Source organism: Contarinia nasturtii, unplaced genomic scaffold, assembly GCF_009176525.2.
Source record: "Contarinia nasturtii isolate CC-2019 unplaced genomic scaffold, AAFC_CNas_1.1 Cnas_scaffold_2678, whole genome shotgun sequence".
In the NCBI taxonomy this organism is placed as follows: domain Eukaryota; kingdom Metazoa; phylum Arthropoda; class Insecta; order Diptera; family Cecidomyiidae; genus Contarinia; species Contarinia nasturtii.
The window spans coordinates 2,201,887-2,220,232 of NW_022199997.1; the positions used below are offsets into that span (position 1 = coordinate 2,201,887).

General features: G+C 34.4%; 2 protein-coding genes across 2 annotated transcripts in view; one reads left to right on the plus strand and one right to left on the minus strand.

Annotated features, from left to right (window-relative positions):
* Positions 1–23: 23 nt before the first annotated feature.
* On the minus strand, positions 24–1,431 carry LOC116348938 (DNA repair protein RAD51 homolog 3). The gene is made up of 6 exons (XM_031780166.1): positions 1,189–1,431; positions 1,018–1,124; positions 742–926; positions 546–674; positions 279–473; positions 24–181 (listed from the first exon to the last, which is right to left on the minus strand). Exons 1-6 carry the CDS (start codon positions 1,347–1,349, stop codon positions 140–142), a joined length of 819 nt encoding a protein of 272 aa, XP_031636026.1. The 5' UTR covers positions 1,350–1,431; the 3' UTR covers positions 24–139.
* Positions 1,432–1,884: 453 nt separating this feature from the next.
* Positions 1,885–18,346, plus strand: part of LOC116348744 (CDC42 small effector protein homolog) — a 29,088-nt gene continuing 12,626 nt past the window's right edge. The window contains exons 1-2 of the mRNA XM_031779844.1: positions 1,885–2,662; positions 12,321–12,378. The gene's annotated coding sequence lies outside the window, so the exon portion shown is untranslated. The remainder of the gene's footprint in view (positions 2,663–12,320; positions 12,379–18,346) is intronic.

An 18,346-nucleotide genomic window follows, 5' to 3' on the forward strand; every position in this document is an offset into this window, starting at 1 on the left:
TGAATTTTATTAAATATTGTGATTGTTTGAATTGATAATAATAAATATGTTCTAAAATTTTCACCACATTCCAAATTGTCTTCTTATTGTCTTTGATTTGTACATTTCATGTTAAAAATGAGGTAAGTAACATCTCGGCTCAGGTACAACTATTAAACGTTCGCACACCATCCTTCGTTATCTGCAAAAAATGCAATTGGTTTTTAATTTGAGCTCATCAAATGATTCATTTATAGCGTTTTATTTAGTGGTAATCAACAGTAGTTGTTTTTACTTACTTGGAATGGCACCTTCTTTTCACATTTAACAAAGCATTTGTCAATGTTTGCCACAAAAAGTTTACGATTGTTTTCATCACGCCCAAAGGTCACTTGACAATTAACTCGATGTAAATGGCTTTCACCCAACGCGGGGACAATTTCGGTATCTCCTTCAGTTGTGACTCGTGTCGTGAGCTCATTTGTTATCACCACCTAAATTAAAATTCATATTAGTTAATCTGACACACATTAAAGTATCAACTGAATGAAAATTTTTAAAATTACCGCACAATGTAACTCATCAGCGATTTGTTGCAGTTTGGATAAGGCCTCATAAGATATTTGAATTAGATTGACACTTGGCTCGATCGACCGAAATAGATACGAAAATGAGTCAATCACTATCAATCGAACCTACGACCAATCAACACTTTTAATACATGTGAATTTTGATTAGATTTTGTTTTTCATTTGTTTTTACGTTTGGATTGTTCTTGATAACAGTCGTTAATTGATAAATTGCTGCCAAGAGATCAGTGTAGCTTTTGCAAAATGTAATGTGAGAATTGCGTAAAATAGTATCAACCGTGAATGATTCGGGTTTAAACGGGATATTCTCATTTCGGTACACTATTTTACAGCGTTCGTGTGTTGCGATGGCAATTTCTGGTGGATGCACAAATAATGAAATAAATTAAGTATTTTAAGACATGATTTTTAAATCCATGCAATTTGAGATTGAATCCGTTCACATTACCTCTAAGTCTATCTAATGAAAATCCACGATTTGTATCAATGTAAACCGCTGCACCTCCTTGTCCAAACAAGTCTTTCGGAATTTGAACATTAACGCATAATTGTAGGCTATGGAGAAAGTATCATTTTCAACCTTTTTTGTTCAAATTATTATAATTTTGTTTGAATTTACCAAAATTGAGTTTTGCCACTACCCGGTTGTCCAACCAATTCTGTTATCGATTTCATACGAATGCCACCGCCAATCGCTTCGTCAAATTCTCTGCACAATGTGATAATAAAACCAGCATTTTTTTCTTCTTTCCACACATCATACGCTCTCTTGCCAAACATTTATTTTTATTTAATTTAGTTAAAATTTAGACAAATAAACGACTAAAAATTCAATGCTTTCTTTTACTCGGGGAACAGTACGTAAACAATAAACATTTGCCGATTACATTTTGACATTTACTCAAAAAGCGCGCACTTTCAATGTGCGTGGCTGAATGAAATGGGTTCGTTCAATTTCACCTCTTTCAATTTCCAATATTTTCATAGATTCCTGGTGTTTTGATATTCAAATTTGAATAAAAATTGTTAAAATTGTGATAAATCTGATATTTAAAATTCATTCATTGAACAAACGAAATATTTCGATTTAAAAATACAAACTTAAGTTTTCATTAGCTCCAGAGTACTTTACACGCTGACAATTCGTACTTAACAACTTTAACTTGGATACGGTTGTTAAAAACAATAACATCAAGTGGCAGTGTCGTTGTGTGTGTAAAAATGTTGGTATCGTTGTGTGAACGTCATTAAAGCTATGCACAGTGAAATACCGCACCATAATCCACATTTCTTGTTTCGCTCCGATCAAAATCAACACAATCATTTGGAATTGTGTTCAGTTTATGTTTGTGCCTTCAACACAGCTGACAGAATCGCTCAACGTTTCGTATTTATATTTTTTCGAGTTTTGTGTTAATTATTGAAAACCAAATTCGGTTGCATTGCCCATTGTGTATCGCATATTGGCACTTACAATGAATTATTGAATTCAACGTTGGAATTTTAAGAGAAGAGGAGTGTTGCTTTTGTTAAAAGTGATCAAGAATAGTGAAGAGAGAATAAAGACATTGAACATAGCTGTCGCGAATAACGTGAAATTGTGCGTGCGAACAATAAATTTCTTTTCTTCGATCCAAATCAAGTGGAAACATTTTCAAAGGCATTTTTTATGCATGATTCATTTACGTTGTTCCGTTTCATTTTTTTCGTTCGTCTTCATTATTTTCAATTGAAAGAAAACGAAGAGAATAAAACATTTCACCGGTGATACGATAAAACGGCACTATCGAAACGATAATATTTGTTGTGTTTACTGGATAAATGAATTCTATTGGAATCGACATCAAAGAAAAACAGTGATGAAACTCATATTATATTGAACTCGAAAACATTCATAAATCATTGCCGATTGACTTGCAAATTTCATTTAATCCGCAAAGGAAAAGTGGAAAAAAAATACCGAAAAACATTATTCATGAGAATGCATGCAACGCACACGTCCAGCCGAGAATAGTTCTTAAGTCGTGGATCGACTTGTTGGTCAAAAATAAAATAAAACGATTAGTAACTGAAAACGACGACATTTCAAACAAGTAAGTACATATTAGATAAATCTCCCTAATCATCATAAATTAAATGACGAAATCAATTTTTCAACCATTTAAATTTTGTTTATCTTCGTTTGAAAACATGCCGTTTTTAAATATGAATATGTGGACATTGGAATTGAGGTGGTATTCATAATGCGTATCATGCGCCAAGCGGTCCCAATAAATGTAAATTTAAAAAAAAAGCAATAACAACAACCGAATATATCCGCATTACTTTGATCGTCGTAGGTTTTTTTCTTGCTTCAAAACACGTGACGTAAACTTTATGATTCACTAATAAATTTTAAACAGGCCGACCAAAGGCATTTCTTTTTTTTTTGACACGAGCGTGTTAAACGTAATAAGCCACACACTGCATTATATATATATAGCTTTGAAGTGCGAACGCTTCTGTTACGCGTGTATATGTGCACAGAAAAATTCTATTTTAAATACGAAAAAGCAATCCCAACTGCACATTGACACATCAGCACAGGCTCCGTTTTGAACAGATTTGAAATGCACTCACAACGACAAATACTGAACAAACAGAAAACCAAATTCGTTCACAACACACACACGCAAAATCATGTACCGAATTTCGGCATCATAAAACCTCAAGACAACAAATAACGAAATCGAGAAATAAAACCTATTCGAGAATTCGACGATTTGGTTGTCATATCTGTTATTGTTGTTTCAGTTACAATCTGATCGGCATTTTCTTTATTATGATTTTTTTGTTGTTGTCTCGGTTTTATCTCCCATTTCTACTGATTTCTTTCGCTAGATGATGAGTGAACATATACTACATGCAGTTTATTCTTTGTTTATTATACTCATACAGAATGAGACAGAAACAAAACACACAAAAGACAGCGCATTAAAACACCAAAATGTAATAAACAAACGGATAGCATGAAATCCATTGAATGTTGCCTATCCAAACTTAATAAGAATTACCATAAAATATTGTAATGATTTAGATTTTGTAAATTCAAAAAGAAAACTGTGCTTGGTGATACATCGTACTGTAGCAGAATGCTAAAAACGTATAGACGATTCGAATTGAATGCCAAATTAAGTGCATCATTCGAATGATGGTTTGAGTGGTTCGATGAAATGATGAGTATATATGTGAGCAATGATGATGATTCAATGGAATAAAAGTCGGTAAAACCATTTGGATTGCACACAAAACGACCATCTGCTCATATTTCCAATAAAGTTTTTTCGATCTTCTTCGGTTCGGTTCGAGGAAAGTTTGTCTATGCAACAATTTGATTTGCCATTTCGTTCGATGCACAGAAATTCCATGGAGATTTACACGGTGTGCGATTGGTACAATTATTGTTTGCTGACTTTGACTTTAACCAATTCACGACCCCTTTTGTTCATTCGTGTGTTCTGTCTCTTTTTTTGCGATCGTTCGCCGTTCATTCTCGCTTTGCCGTCGTTTTGTGTTGTTGTTCTTTGTGATGTGTGCTGTTTGATCGGAAACTCGTTTATCATTCTGCCAACTTTCGATGCCAACTGCATGTTGTTGTTGATTTTCTTTTTCTTGGCAAGTTTTGATACCATTTCATTGTTGCTTACATCATCAATTGCACGTAAAAAAGATACCTGTACAAATAAGAGAGCAACTAAATTATGCACCAAAAAAAACAACAACAACATGTAATATGCAGTCAACAATCAATATCACAATCTACATTCATTTCAATTATTCGCTTCATTTTCCATTCGTAACTGCTCTTCTCTTTCTCTTAAACTCTCCGAGCAATCTCAAATTGCGGAATTTAATCGATTTGTTTCTTTGGAGAAGTAGCTAAATTTCGTTGCATTCGAATGAGATTTCAAGGATTGTTTTTCAGCGCTAGAGCGCAAGATCACTTAAAATGATCTTCAGGATCTTACATTTCTCTTTTTAATGTGTCTACAGAACATGTTAGTGTGGGTTTTCAGCGTGCTGTGCACGCTCGTTTGTCTACGAAACCAGAATAAATGCATGTAATTTTATGCTGATGTTATTTTGTTTTCAAAAGCCATAAAAATGAAAAAAAAAAAACAGAAAACAAAAGGAGCCAAACAGAATTCTGGAGCACAAAATTAGATGCAACAAAGAACAAAACGAGCTAAATAGATTTTCTCGAAGAGTGAGGTTCACACAATGTCGCGTAGTGCTTAGCGTGCATAGACAAAATGAAAGCACACACACCAGGAAGCAATGTGTAGAGTGTGTACATTATTTATGCACATGCCAAGTGAACACAAATCTTAAGCTCTTTGCGCCCTCTCACTTTTTACTCTCTTCTCATCTTGCATATCATCTCAATAGCAAACACAATTCTATTCCATTTATTTGTGCATTTTCTCTGTGTTCGAACCTCTCTACATTTCTGCACATGAATTTATGCAATAAACGTCTGTTGCATAAATTTCGACTCGCTAAATATACTCTCATCACAGTGTATACTGTTCGAGTGAAAATGCGAAAACAACAAAAAAAAAATCCACACACATCACAATGCAAAATAGTTTATGTGTGTTTTTGTTTGATGTACGATATTTCAATGCACCATTCCGCATAACCGTGAATAGATGAGAAAAAGGAAGAAAAAAAACTTTGAACATGCAACGAGAGAATGAGAACCAGCCAAAGAGTAGAGCATTCAACGGCTGGCCATTGTCGTGCAACATGCACATGCTGACTGAAGCCTTTTAAAATGAGACACACTCAACCATCAGAGAGAGAGAGAGAGAGAGAGAAAGAGAGCAATAACAACAACAAAAAAATGCAATCGACAAGGTTTAGGCCACTTTCGGTTGGTTTGCGTTGGCTACCTTCAGAAGTGTGCACGACCATAAAATGATAAGTAAGAACTTGAACGAACATAATACGTTTATAACAAATAATGAAATGGCATTTCCGCACAAAGGGTTCCTTTTCAAGTGTTCTCGTGTGTGACATGTACAAACATATATTTTATATATATACTCTCAAATTCGCCATCGAAACAATTCTTTAGGCCATGCTCTGGCACTTTATCTTCGATGCCCTTTCCGTTCTTTTTGGTGTGTGTTTTTTTTTTCGTTTCTTCTCTTTGACTTCTTTATTTCGCTTCTCTCCTGTTTCTGTCGCGAATACAAAATGGAAGAACAACAAAAAATGTGAATTCACTTGTAAAAAATTTTTTTATGGTTTTTTATCTCGTCTCGTTCAAAAGTAAATGCACAAAAACAGACCGATAAGCTTGTTTTCCACTGCTCGAGAGGTTTTCGATGCTAATTTGTTTTTTTCCTGTTGTCCAGTTCATGGTACAATAACTCAAAAAGGTGAACAAAGAAATGGCATGCAGTTTTGTTCACTTGTTACGACTTGTCCACTCATATGCGATCCATGTCATTTTTCAACTCAAAGACTTTCCGGCTGAAATTCTTCATTTCATTTCTCTCTCTCTCTCTCTCTTTCTCCTTATTCCACTCACTCAACAAAATGCGACACATGAAAAGACAAAGACCAAAGCATGACTTGCAATCGAATTATGCATGCAGATCGTGTGATGCATGCTGTGTCGTCTGCAATAACACTTCATAATTGCTGCCGCTTTATTTCGATGGTGGCCATTTAGAAAAAGAATGTACAAGAACGCATTTGAAACAAAGCAGAATGCGTCATTTCGGTCATTACTTTGTAGTTTGAATGAAGTGTATGGTCAATGTCATGAAAGAAAAAGACATTTTTGTATGACCGAAACGAATAAAACACTCGTCATTCCGAGAGTTTAAAATTCATTGCGGAATTTCGTTTGAAATGATTTTCTTCAGTCAAATTGTTGTCACAAACAAAACAATTCGTGCTCCGAATTTCTTTTCATTATAATGAACTCCTCTTCTAGTTTCGTTCTGTTTTCGGTTGAAAGACCGTTTAATGTGCTCGACTTTTTCTTTACTTGGAAGAAGTTACTGAAGAAGTGACATACTAACACCATCATCAAAGTTACGACCCCTAAAACCGTATAGTTTCCGTCAGATTCGAACTTTGCTCCAAATTTTTCGAAATGTGTCATGTATCAGATGTCATGCCTTCCATATAGCGTAGTTTCTTTTATGCCTTGTAATGTTTTACACATCAACAAACCATGCGCACCGCATTAATTAGCCAAGCCAATGAAGAGTGAAAATTGTAACATCATAAAATGATTTGCATAAACCAATTAAAATCACTTCCATCTCGCATCAGTTTTATGATGCAAAAACCATTTCACCGCAAGTGATGTGTGGTTTTTGTGCCAATCGCTTACTCAAATGGAATACACGCTCAATCTTTGCACAGTCATTTTACACTTGAGTGAATTAGTGATGTTTTTTTTAAATATTTATAGCCAACCAGATTCAGATGTGGTTTCAACGAAATCAATCAACGGTATTGATGAGCGTATTTATTTGCAGACCGAATATTATATATTTTGAAATATCAACGCTTACTTAAAATCATGTTGAGTGATTTAAGAGGTTGTTAGTAGTGCAAAAAAAGAAACAGCAATTTTTTTATTTGAATTTTTATTTCAAAGCTCAGTCACCATTTGGCTGAGCAGTTCGAAGCTGATGTTAATCCATGGTCTTTTCAAAACAATCGATTGTTGGCACAATTGATAAAAGCGACATATAAAACGATGCAAAATTGCATAATATGATTTCAGTAGCTGGTTTTCGTGTCAATGGCGATTAGCTAAGAGAACTAAATACGGTGACGACAACAACGATGAAACCCAAGAAATGCTCTAGCCAAGCGATTACGTAATTTAATCAGATTGATGTCAACTGACGCTGAAAATGTAAAGCGATATAAGTATATGACAATCGCGCGTGTTTTTTTATTGCTGCGTTTTGAGTTCTACGTTGGGTGTGTGTGTGTGAGTAATAGTCGCGTTTGTGCGATGCACATAACTCACTGCTGGCCGAGACATTGTGTCGTCACTCATACGTTCAATGTTCAATGTTTGAGCAGTAAATTTCCAAATACGTCGCCACAAACTTCATATTTAGATCTACCATACTCAAATGGGGAGACAAAAACACACACAACACTATGCAATATCGACATTTTTGGTCACATAAACAATGAATGAAATGAATTTTCAATGGACTTTTCGATTTTGTGTGTGTTTTTTGGTATCGCTTCTGCTTTTCGCCGCAAAAAAAAATATATTTCACACAAAGTGCTTTATTTGTCGTTTCAATTTGCTGAGCGATGGCAGTTTCAACAAGAGCCAATTTTCCTATGGCACGCACAACAATGTTGAATAAAAAAATAACAAAACAAAAAACACTCCCACAAAACACTCGATGCGATAAAAAAAAAAAACATTTAGCCCAACAAAACACAAACGGTTATGCAACCAATCAATTCTCTCTCAATTCATTGCCTCTTTCACTTTTATTTATGAGTTTCGATTCAATTCAATTTTGGCACATTGTTTTCTTAATATTGATGTGAGTATAAATTGCGCGAAGTACCGAATTGGTGTGTTGTGTTGTGTTTCATAACATTCGAATTTAAAAAAAATATATCAATTAAATTCGCCAAAAACCATCCGTTTAGTTAATCATTGGCGTCTGTTGTTTTTGCGGCAAAAAAAACGTAATTGATTGAAGTGCTACAAGAATGCGCCATGGTTCACGCAATCGTTCTGTTTGCACGACTGTACGCCACGTCTATTAGCTCAATCATGTGAAAATTTCGAGTGTTTTTCTTCGGACCCATAATTTACTTTCGATTTACGGAATCGACTACCAGTTGGTAAAGCGAAATTCGTGCGAAGATGATAATTTGTTGGTTATTTTTGGAAGTGTAAGCCCACACACACTTCATTCGTATGTCGGAAAATCGTAGGCCAAAAAAGACGCACACATTTTATTTACTTTTGCACATGCCGCACATGAATCATCTTCATACATATAAATAATATGTATCAAAATGTATGCTCATGTCGATTTTGAAAGTAAACAAATCCATTAAAATATTTTACAACACACAATGTTAAGTGCATTTACTGCATTTTAATGCATTTTCTAACTACTCTTTTTTTCGCCGCATCATTTGCCGCAATCTTCTTACACATTATTTAAGGGTGATCAACCAAGATAACAAAAAAAACTCCTTGAGAAATCGATTTTTTTTTAGTTTGCGCGTGGAACATTGATGATTAATTTTACAGTATTAAGTTGCATTCAGTGGACATACAATGCAAAACTATCCATGGATATTTCCCGATTTCACATCATTATGTCTAAAATTAGATTTCTCTCAAATCAATCTGCAATCGCTTTTGCAGTTACAAAAAAAAAATATTTTATCTTTTTTTCCTTTACATTGGTGCTATAAAACTTTCATTGATTCTGAAATGCAATGAACAAATCGAATTTAATGGCAGCGCATGAGAGCATTAGAAACTAAGAGTGAGAAAATTGCGAGACACAAAAGAAAGGTTTAATAGCCTTTTGGTAAATCTCACTCATAGCATCAGTGTGTTTGTGTGTGTGCATTACATGTATTTCCAGTGGTTTTAAACGATGGCGCGGCAATGATGCTAAATGCAATTAATCCCCGTCCGCATTTATAACATCAGGAAAGGAGGAAAAATTGCAAATTGAGTTACAATAAAATGTAACAGCCGCCATTAATAGACACAACAATATATATAAATGAAATCGAAACAAATCACAGCGACACAAATGACAGTCGGATAGACAGTAACGCGTCACAAATATCTGCAATTTGTGGATAATATGCATAGCAGAAAAAAAACAGAACTCTACACGCCACATATAGCCAATGCAAAAGCATAACTTTCTCTTGCCGATGTACCGCGACGTCTGTATAGAAACGCAATAAATGTGGTGTGTGTGTGTGTGTGCTTTTTTTGTGCGTCATTTAATTCTCTCTCAAATCTTTTGGCACAAACCGTTAATTTTGTAGCATACATTCAATGAATTACTAGTACACGCGACTTGTCTAAACTGACTTTTCTCATATTGTTTGTCATTGTTGTCACACAATGCAGTTGATGAGTGCGCGTGAGCGCAAATGAAAAAGATTTTATCATTCGACAACTTATTCATCTATTTTTACGATTGCTACTTTTCTTTCGGTATACTTCCATTCGACAGGATCGACGATATAACGAGACGGCTTTTAACGCAAATGGAATGGAAAACTGTGGGCTAAAAGAATATATCTCTTTCTTTCTTTCTTTCTTTCTCTGTGTGTGTCTGGGTACATATGCTTAACAATTTTTCTTGTGAATAGATAAAATTAGTAAACAATTCGCGAAAAGAAAAAAAAATAAGATAGCCCAAGTAAATACCATGAACGCTTACATTTGTATTGAATAGGTTTTGTTGTTGGTACGATTACACACAGTAATATAAAATTGTCAACAAAATACCTCTTTGAGAAAATAATTCACTTAATCGCTCTTTTAATCCACACTTTTCACTTTTATGCGGGCACTTTTTTCGTTGTTTTCGTTGTGTCGCCATCATTTCATCTCTTCCGTGTCAATTTCTCCATCTCTCTGCTCGCCACAGAAAATCGGCAGCTGTAAATTTAGCATAAACTAGATCAACAGAATGAAATAGGAGGAACGAACACGCCAAGAATATAGTCGTTTTTTTTGTCTTTCTCTCGCGAGATAAATGTAAACGATGTCCATATTTGAGATATGTAAAAATGAACGCTCACAGATCCATCAGTCGTAAATGTTAATAGTGTCTGGTCGTTGTAAATATTTCGAGCGGTTTTTGTGAGTGTCTTTTTTTTCGCTTGCTTTTTTTATGTTTATGTCGAAATCGTGAGTATTCTTTCCGTAGGCATATAATCGTTTGTATGCATAGAAGAAATATTCGTGTGTCAGTTTTTTTTTAATGTATGACCACCAGATAGATCATATAATTTTCTCAAAAATAAAAATAAATAACTTTCACCCGAAAAGAATTCAAAACGAATAAAAATATATACACGGACCTAAACTCTCATTGATTGAGCATTGAAACCGCTGAAATAAGCAATTCCATATAAACATTGCCGTTCATTTTCCTTTAATCACTCTGCAAAAATAAATTTCTTTATCGTTTCGTGTATATATGCACAACGATTTACATTTCAGGTTCATCTGTGCATCGCAAATCATTTGCGAACTTTACAATATCGGTACGATACATTAAATTGAACATCTTGAAAACTTGTTTCGTTTCAGGCAATCAGAATATTTATCGCATTGTAGATGGTTTGGTACAATCAAATTTAATGAGCTCATTTCCGAATGTCACTAGCGTCATTTGTTCCGCTCACCGCTTGTAGATAAGAAAATTAACATGTTTGCACGAGACGATCCTCAAATTCGTGTATATGCTATGTGAATAACGCCCCGAAAATTGGGAGCAATGGCCATAAACTTGCAAAATGTCGTTGATCACAATGAATATGCTACGTATAATTCACTTTCATTTCGGCCAATGTACGGAGAGATAGAGAAAGACAGATTATTTGTTATAGACAGCGAAACGCCAAACCAAATCAAATGCTGAACATTCGGTCACACTTATGAACTCGTACCGTTCTCGATTTGATTGTTTTCACGCTTTGCTTTTGTTTTGTACTTTTCATTTCTTTTCGCCTCACTTTTCGTTTAATTAAATACTTTGTTATTTCGGTGTGAGATTAATGCTGGCGATAAGAGACAACGTCTTTTTTTTATTTCGTTCATTTCAAGAAAATGGCTTGTTTTTTCTCTTCGACAATTTCTTCATTGGCACTGATTTTTAAGTAGCGATTGGTATGAGATTTTCTATTCGTTTTCATTCGCATATGAATTCCATTTTATTTCATTTCTAGAAATAGAAAGCGGAAAATAGTTATTTTATCAGCCGGATAACATACGATGGTATTCATTAAACCATGAGATTTAGTTCCTTGGCCGATTGTAAATCAATGTGTAACTTTACACTTGCATTTGTAAAACGAGCCAGTTTAATGAATTCTAACATATCGAAAATGAATATAATCGAATGCATTGTTAGCCAAGCATATCTATACATCAATGTTGCCCTTCTTTTTACTGCACATACTTACTCGCCAAGTGTGCATAACATTACGAATTGTGTGTGTGTGTGTGCATATGTCAATCCATTATTGTAACTTATTTGTTATCGTGCTGTAAATGCGATAAGTGTTTTATTTGTAGGTAAAACACTCTGTGACACTGAATCACGTGATCTGAAACAATGTTGCTTCGTTTGTTTATGAACAAATTGTATTTATATATCACATTTCAGTTAAAAGGTCATTGACCAAACCGATTAGAACAGCCTGTGAGCCGAAGCTGATCTTTATCTACATAAAAGTTTATTTTATTGATTGTTATTTTTATATATCTCTCGGTTCATCCATTTGGTATTAATTTAATCTCTTAAGTCGTGGTTTTTTTTTATATTCGCATCAATCGTCTTGAACCAAAAGCCACAACAAAGTCATGCAAAACTCTCAGGTGACTCATCGTCGACCGCATCAGTTTGCATTTCATTGGTTTTTTGATTTCCACGAAACCATTGTCGATGACGATTCATTTTCTTACATCGCCTATTCTTCATTTTCTAGGTGAAGGCCAATCTGCTGTTTGTTGTGACTTGTTTTCATACCAGAAGTAATCGAATTTGTAAGTATATTTTAATTAATGTTTTCATTTTTTTTTCACAAACAGACGAATAGATTAACTTAAACCATCGCGAGAAAAAGAAACAAATTTCTCAATAGTGAATCATTGGCTAAGAAAACTTGATTAATCTCGTCTTCGAAATAACCAAATCAAGATACTGAATCATCAAACACGATTCCAAGAAAATCAAGTTTTTCTTTCATATTATTTTGATGTTTATTTCGTATATTTTTATTCCGTTTCGAAATTTCATTCTTCTACCGACCATTTTGACGTTTGAAACGCAACAAATAAAGGGCTTCAAGTTTAAAACATGCGGTATTTCGAGAAAAAAAAATGTGTGCATTCACTTACGCTTTTTCGACACTTTTACTGTCGACTGAATATGTGTCAATTTTCGCCATAAAAACCATCTGGATCATCGTCATGCTTTCCGAAAAACCAAAACAAATCTGAAAACGACATTGGAAAATGGCAAAACCTTCACTTTTTTCTCTCTCTTCCATTTTTCTTTGGTTGAAATGTGCGATTTTAAAAGAGCGTCAATTTCTCGAGAATTGTGATTTGTGTTATGTTTCATGTTTTACAAGCAGAGAATATTCTTGAAAGTGTCCGTACCCGATTCACTCTGATTGCTTTTGCAAAACGAAACGGTAAAAGCGTTTCATTCGAATAATGCGTGATGCAAAAAAAAGAAACAATAAATCCGTATTTTACGGTCACCATTATTGCGTGCACATCGAATTTGAGATTGATTGACGACGCATTTTTTAAGTAACAACCATATTTTTGGCATACAGTGATCCATATGCAAAAGAAAAGTGAATGCACAATTACGCACAAAAAATCGACGATTTATTGAAGTGACGAAAAATATTACAGTGCAGTATGAAATGTGAATTTTAAATGACAGATTTGACGATTAAATTACTGTCTTTCGACTGGAGGTCACGGAGAGAGCGCACACACACAAAAATTACCGTCGTTCCGATCACAATCACACCCCGCGGATGCGCATTATCCATAATAACTGATTTACCCATATATTACACGTACACTTCAACGAATACGCTTTCAATTTTGAAAAAAAAAATGAACTTTTTTTCGATTTCCACACATTTCATTTGCATAAAATGAAAGTGTAATGAATTCATGTATGGAATAAGAACATAGCAGGTGATGTTATATTAATATTAGGTGCAATGTGATTACAACGTACTTCGCCAATAGGGCTTCAAAATGCCTTTTTTTTTTAAATAGAATTGGATTTCTTTGTACGTATTCAATAAAAGTTTTGTAACAATCAATAAAAAATAGGTGCGAAGAAAATGAGTGTCGGAAAATTAGCAAATGGAGAAATAAAATCGTGAAATTACGAAAGCACTGAGAATTTGAGTACAAAAAGAAAATGTGCTAAATGCAATGTAATCGATCCTAGTTACTTTTCACATATCGTTCTTTTTATTAGCGAATAGTAAAAATCTATTTTTACAATGTAGTTATCCATGAATGTGCGAGCTGTGGCTTCATTTATTCTTTTATTTAGAATCGTTTTATGGTGTAAATGTAAACATCTATGGTATAATGTGGTTATTTCATTTTAAGCGAAAATTGTCGCCGATCTTGGATTTACATATTAGGCAATATGCTTAGCGTGTGATGTTCCATTGCTTAAAATAGATCGGTGTGCTGTGTAGTTTCTAATGCGTATTTGATGATGATGAATTTTATTTTTAGTTTGTCTCTTCAATTCCGTTTGCAAGTGACAAATCTCCAGAATTTGTAATGTGATCATGTTTCAAACTGAAAACGCAGAGAAAAAAGCGTTGACTTTCTCGTTATTCTCTTTGTTAACCTCTAACCGTAACTGATGTCAGACGTTTTTTTTTTTCAACTATAGATATCTAGTGAGTTTGACAATCAGTATAATTTGTTGCATTTGAATGCCAAACGATGAATAAAAGAAGAAGAAAAAAGAAATTCAAGACGATAGTTAAATGATATCATCGAAAGATCATTTTCGAGTGCCTCGAGTCATTTAGCATTGAAACTGAAGTCATGAATCGGCCGTAATCAATCTAAATGTTTATATTGTAATATCTGTTTGTTTGTTTTTTAGTATGAAACACATGCAATCACAGCGACATGAATCACTTGAATCGGCACTGTGACTTTTTGAGAAGCAGTTCATCGCCGATTAAACCGAATTTCATATACACGAAATTCACATTTTATTTTGTTTGTCTCATTCCGTGCATGTCCCGCTCCATTATCTAATAGATTTGTTATTGGCATCGACGAAGAAGAAAGAAACACATCACGGATTGCACTTTCTCTCTATCGAGCATTTTGTGTATGCCTATTTCGAAATCAAATTAATTTGTTTATTTTGAAAATATGTTTCCGCTCCAAAACATTCTTGCACATAGTGCGATTGATACACATGCTTCTTTGCTCACGACATGCACAGAAAACCATTTGATGAAACGTTATGCCAACAGCCAAATGTACTTTCATTGTGGATTATTTTTTAAGACTGACGATGCAGTCAATGTGCTCTTGTGAAATAATTGACGCAGCATCGTCATTTTGGCTCCGAAATATCTGACGTTTATCAATGCAATTATTTAAATTCGATTTTATATCATCAACTGGTATTCGCATGACAATGATTCTGTCTGCCAGCCAAATTGATTTCACATCGATGCAATCTGTGCATGGGAATAACATCCGAAAACAGCTGCCACTTCCTATCTTATTATCCAATTCAGTCTGTCGATCACAATGATGTTAAATCATTTATCGAACGAAAACAAAAGCGGGAAGAAAACCAACGTTAAACGATCGATTTCATACATCACATAATTATGAGTGTCCAACCATAAATTAAATTGATTGGTGTTGAATGCTTTAATGTCATTAATGTCGATCAAAGTCAATGACGATTTTATGCAATGACTTCAATGGTAATTTAATTTTGGTAAGTGGTTCCACCCAAATTTGGCGAAAGTTATCGGCGAAAGAAGTGCCATTAATTAATAACCATCAATCAGGGACCATCATCGCCAAAACACAACCGATCACATGAAATGTACAATGACATAAAAAGTGTATAAGAAAATAATTATGCAAATAAATAATAAAAATTGTTTGCGTAAGTGGATGAAGTATACTCAAAGTCATGGATTGCCACTGGAAAAAAACACACACAGAGAGAGAGAGAGATAAATTGCTACTCATTCATTTTTGCTACTGCAAAATCGATGTAATCAATTTCGTTGCACATTTGCATACCTTTTTTTCTCTCTCTAGTAGTGGAGATATTTCACTGGTACTATTTAATCGCACACGCCAGCCAATTTCAATGAAGATAAAATGTAAGAAAAACATAGATAAACAACACAAAATAACAACATCGAAAAATTATGTGTATGACATGCAATCATGGGGCGAATCACGCTAGTGAATGCTAGAAAAACTAGTAAATCTAGTGCGAAGAATGACGTCACAAACGAAGCCAACTTCACACCAAAGGCCATATAATTTATATGAAAAACTACTGAGAGCCAACTTCACGCACTAGAATTTTCTAGTTTTCTAGTGAAATCCTATCAAAAACTAGATGCACTAGAATTTCGTGATTGACCCCATGCATGCAATGGTCGTGAGATTTAAGAGAATCGAACAGTGTAACACCGTAGACTATTGAACTCGCTTGAGTTACGAGTGGAACGTCTGATATAGGAGTAATGCAGTGAGTGTATTTGTGCACAGACCGTTGCTCAGTGAACTATCTGCTTCTATGCAGACAATTTACGATGAGCAATGCTACCGCAGCTATGTGGTTTCCACTGTGTGGAATTCAATTAAAATTCTCACAAACAGGGCCATGCATTATTAAAATGCTTTAGTGTGTCTTTGATCTTCGTACAAGAATATGTAAATGTGGCTGCCGGTGATACGGTCGCCAATGTCGACGGGGAGAGACCGAACACATGGAGTGAGAAGAGCTTTAAATGATTTAATTATTCAAAACGGGAAGACTTTTTCGCTTTCTTTCTCTTGTCGTGATCAAAATAATGAGCTTCCAAATCATTGATTCTTTTCATCATCATTTTTTTTCCTCTGTCATTTTGAAAAAAATTAACGATCTATGCAGCGAAAAATGAAATGAAAATTTCATTCAATAATCATAACAATCGATCGATCAATGTTCCATTCCGGAAAGAAATCATACATCTTTTGAAATCAATTTCAAACCGGATCAATCAATTCAATCTAACAATGAACTCGTGCAAAAGATTTGGCGAACGGAGGTTGATTTCCAAATAAATCTCAAAACGACGACAAAAGTATGAAAACATAGACATAAATCAGCTGAATACGAACCAGATCTGTCGCTCAAAACGTTGAAAACAAATCGTTATCATCGTTTATATTGTTGTGCATCGTATAAAATGAGATTAAACCGAAATGAAAAACAGACGGCAAAATGAATAAATATAAATGAAAATAATACGCGAAAAAAAAAACAAAAGAAGAAGAAAAAATTAGACTAAACGACCAATCTCTCATGTACACTAATAAATTACATTTAGTGTGTGTAAATTGTGCGCGTTTTTTTTATCTTTTTCGAGAAATAAAGAAAGATTGCTCATTCTTCGTCTCGTTTGAATGTGGTTTAAACCACATGCGAATTGGTTGAGCTATTTACATTGCATCGTACTATGGTAATTAAGCGAAATATTTGTATTTGATTTTTCCCATCACTTTTTCCATATTTTGTGTGTCTTTTGCGTGCCCGATGGCTGCGCTGCGCTCTCTCCACCATACAAACGATAGAAACAATTGTATCCAAAGCATGATGTTTTTTTTTTCGCTGTGTTTATATCCAATCTCTTTTACTCAGCCCCGCACATTAGAATACTAAATTATTTAACTGTTGTTCCATCAACTCGCTCTCGACTGAAGATGAAAACAAAAAATTGATGTGGTTTTTTAGCTTTTGCAATGCTGTCTTGCTAATTGATGCAATCATATTTATTTATATTACATTCGGAAGAAATCGCTCATCGCATAGATCAAAGTATATGCATTGAAGAAAATTATTCCAATTTTAACTGTACACTCATACACATATTATTATTGTTCAATCATAAATAATCGTATCGGATCAATTTGTATGCTCAGTATGTTTTCGTTTATCATGGTTTAAAATGGAAAAAGAAAGTGATTTTTCTGATGTTTCTATTATGTATTTTACAAATTTGTTACTTTTTTTTTGTTTCAACGCTAAAATGCTCGTTGTTACATTGTATTTTGATTCACAAAGTCACATTTTATCTAACACAATTCCAAGTAATTTTAAATAATTGTGGAGATTTATTGATATTTTCAAAGAAATGCAAGACACACAATCATCCCTAATCGTTTCGCGTTCGTTGCATTCGCTTGTCTGAGTTTCAAGTGTGTGACAATGACGATATTGCACTGAAAAGTGTCTAGCCCAAACAAGACGATTCAATTGGATGTGTAATAACAGCAACAACAACAAAATATGAAGCCCATGTGACGAACATGACTTCATCATCTGGCATTAAGCGAAAAGAGAAAATCACATAAAACTTCAATAAATATAATGACGTGCATCACATGAGAAAAATGTATATGGCTTATCGTAGGGGAATTTCATGCAATAACATGATGAATGCAATGCAGAGATAGCGTCGTTGATACGCCGTGTGTGTATCTTTGACTTTACTCTGCTGTGTGTGCTCGTGATTATGAGTAATAGGCACTTAGTGTGATTAAAACGGAACCGCGAAACCACAACGAAAAAGACCCCGTCGTATAAATTTCTGCCATAGAAATGAAGAAGAGGCGCCCGAAAATGTGTGCATCAGCAAAACAACAATGTAAAATCGATATCGACGACGACAATAACAACAAGCCGTCCCGCATCCGTTGT

Coding starts and splice junctions, on each gene's coding strand:
- LOC116348938 (XM_031780166.1), bottom strand. CDS start 1,349: ATGTTTGGCAAGAGAGCGTATGATGTGTGGAAAGAAGAAAAAAATGCT. Junction 1,125..1,188: donor AGTGGCAAAACTCAATTTTG/GTAAATTCAAAC, acceptor CTTTCTCCATAG/CCTACAATTATGCGTTAATG. Junction 675..741: donor TTATCAAGAACAATCCAAAC/GTAAAAACAAAT, acceptor GATTGGTCGTAG/GTTCGATTGATAGTGATTGA.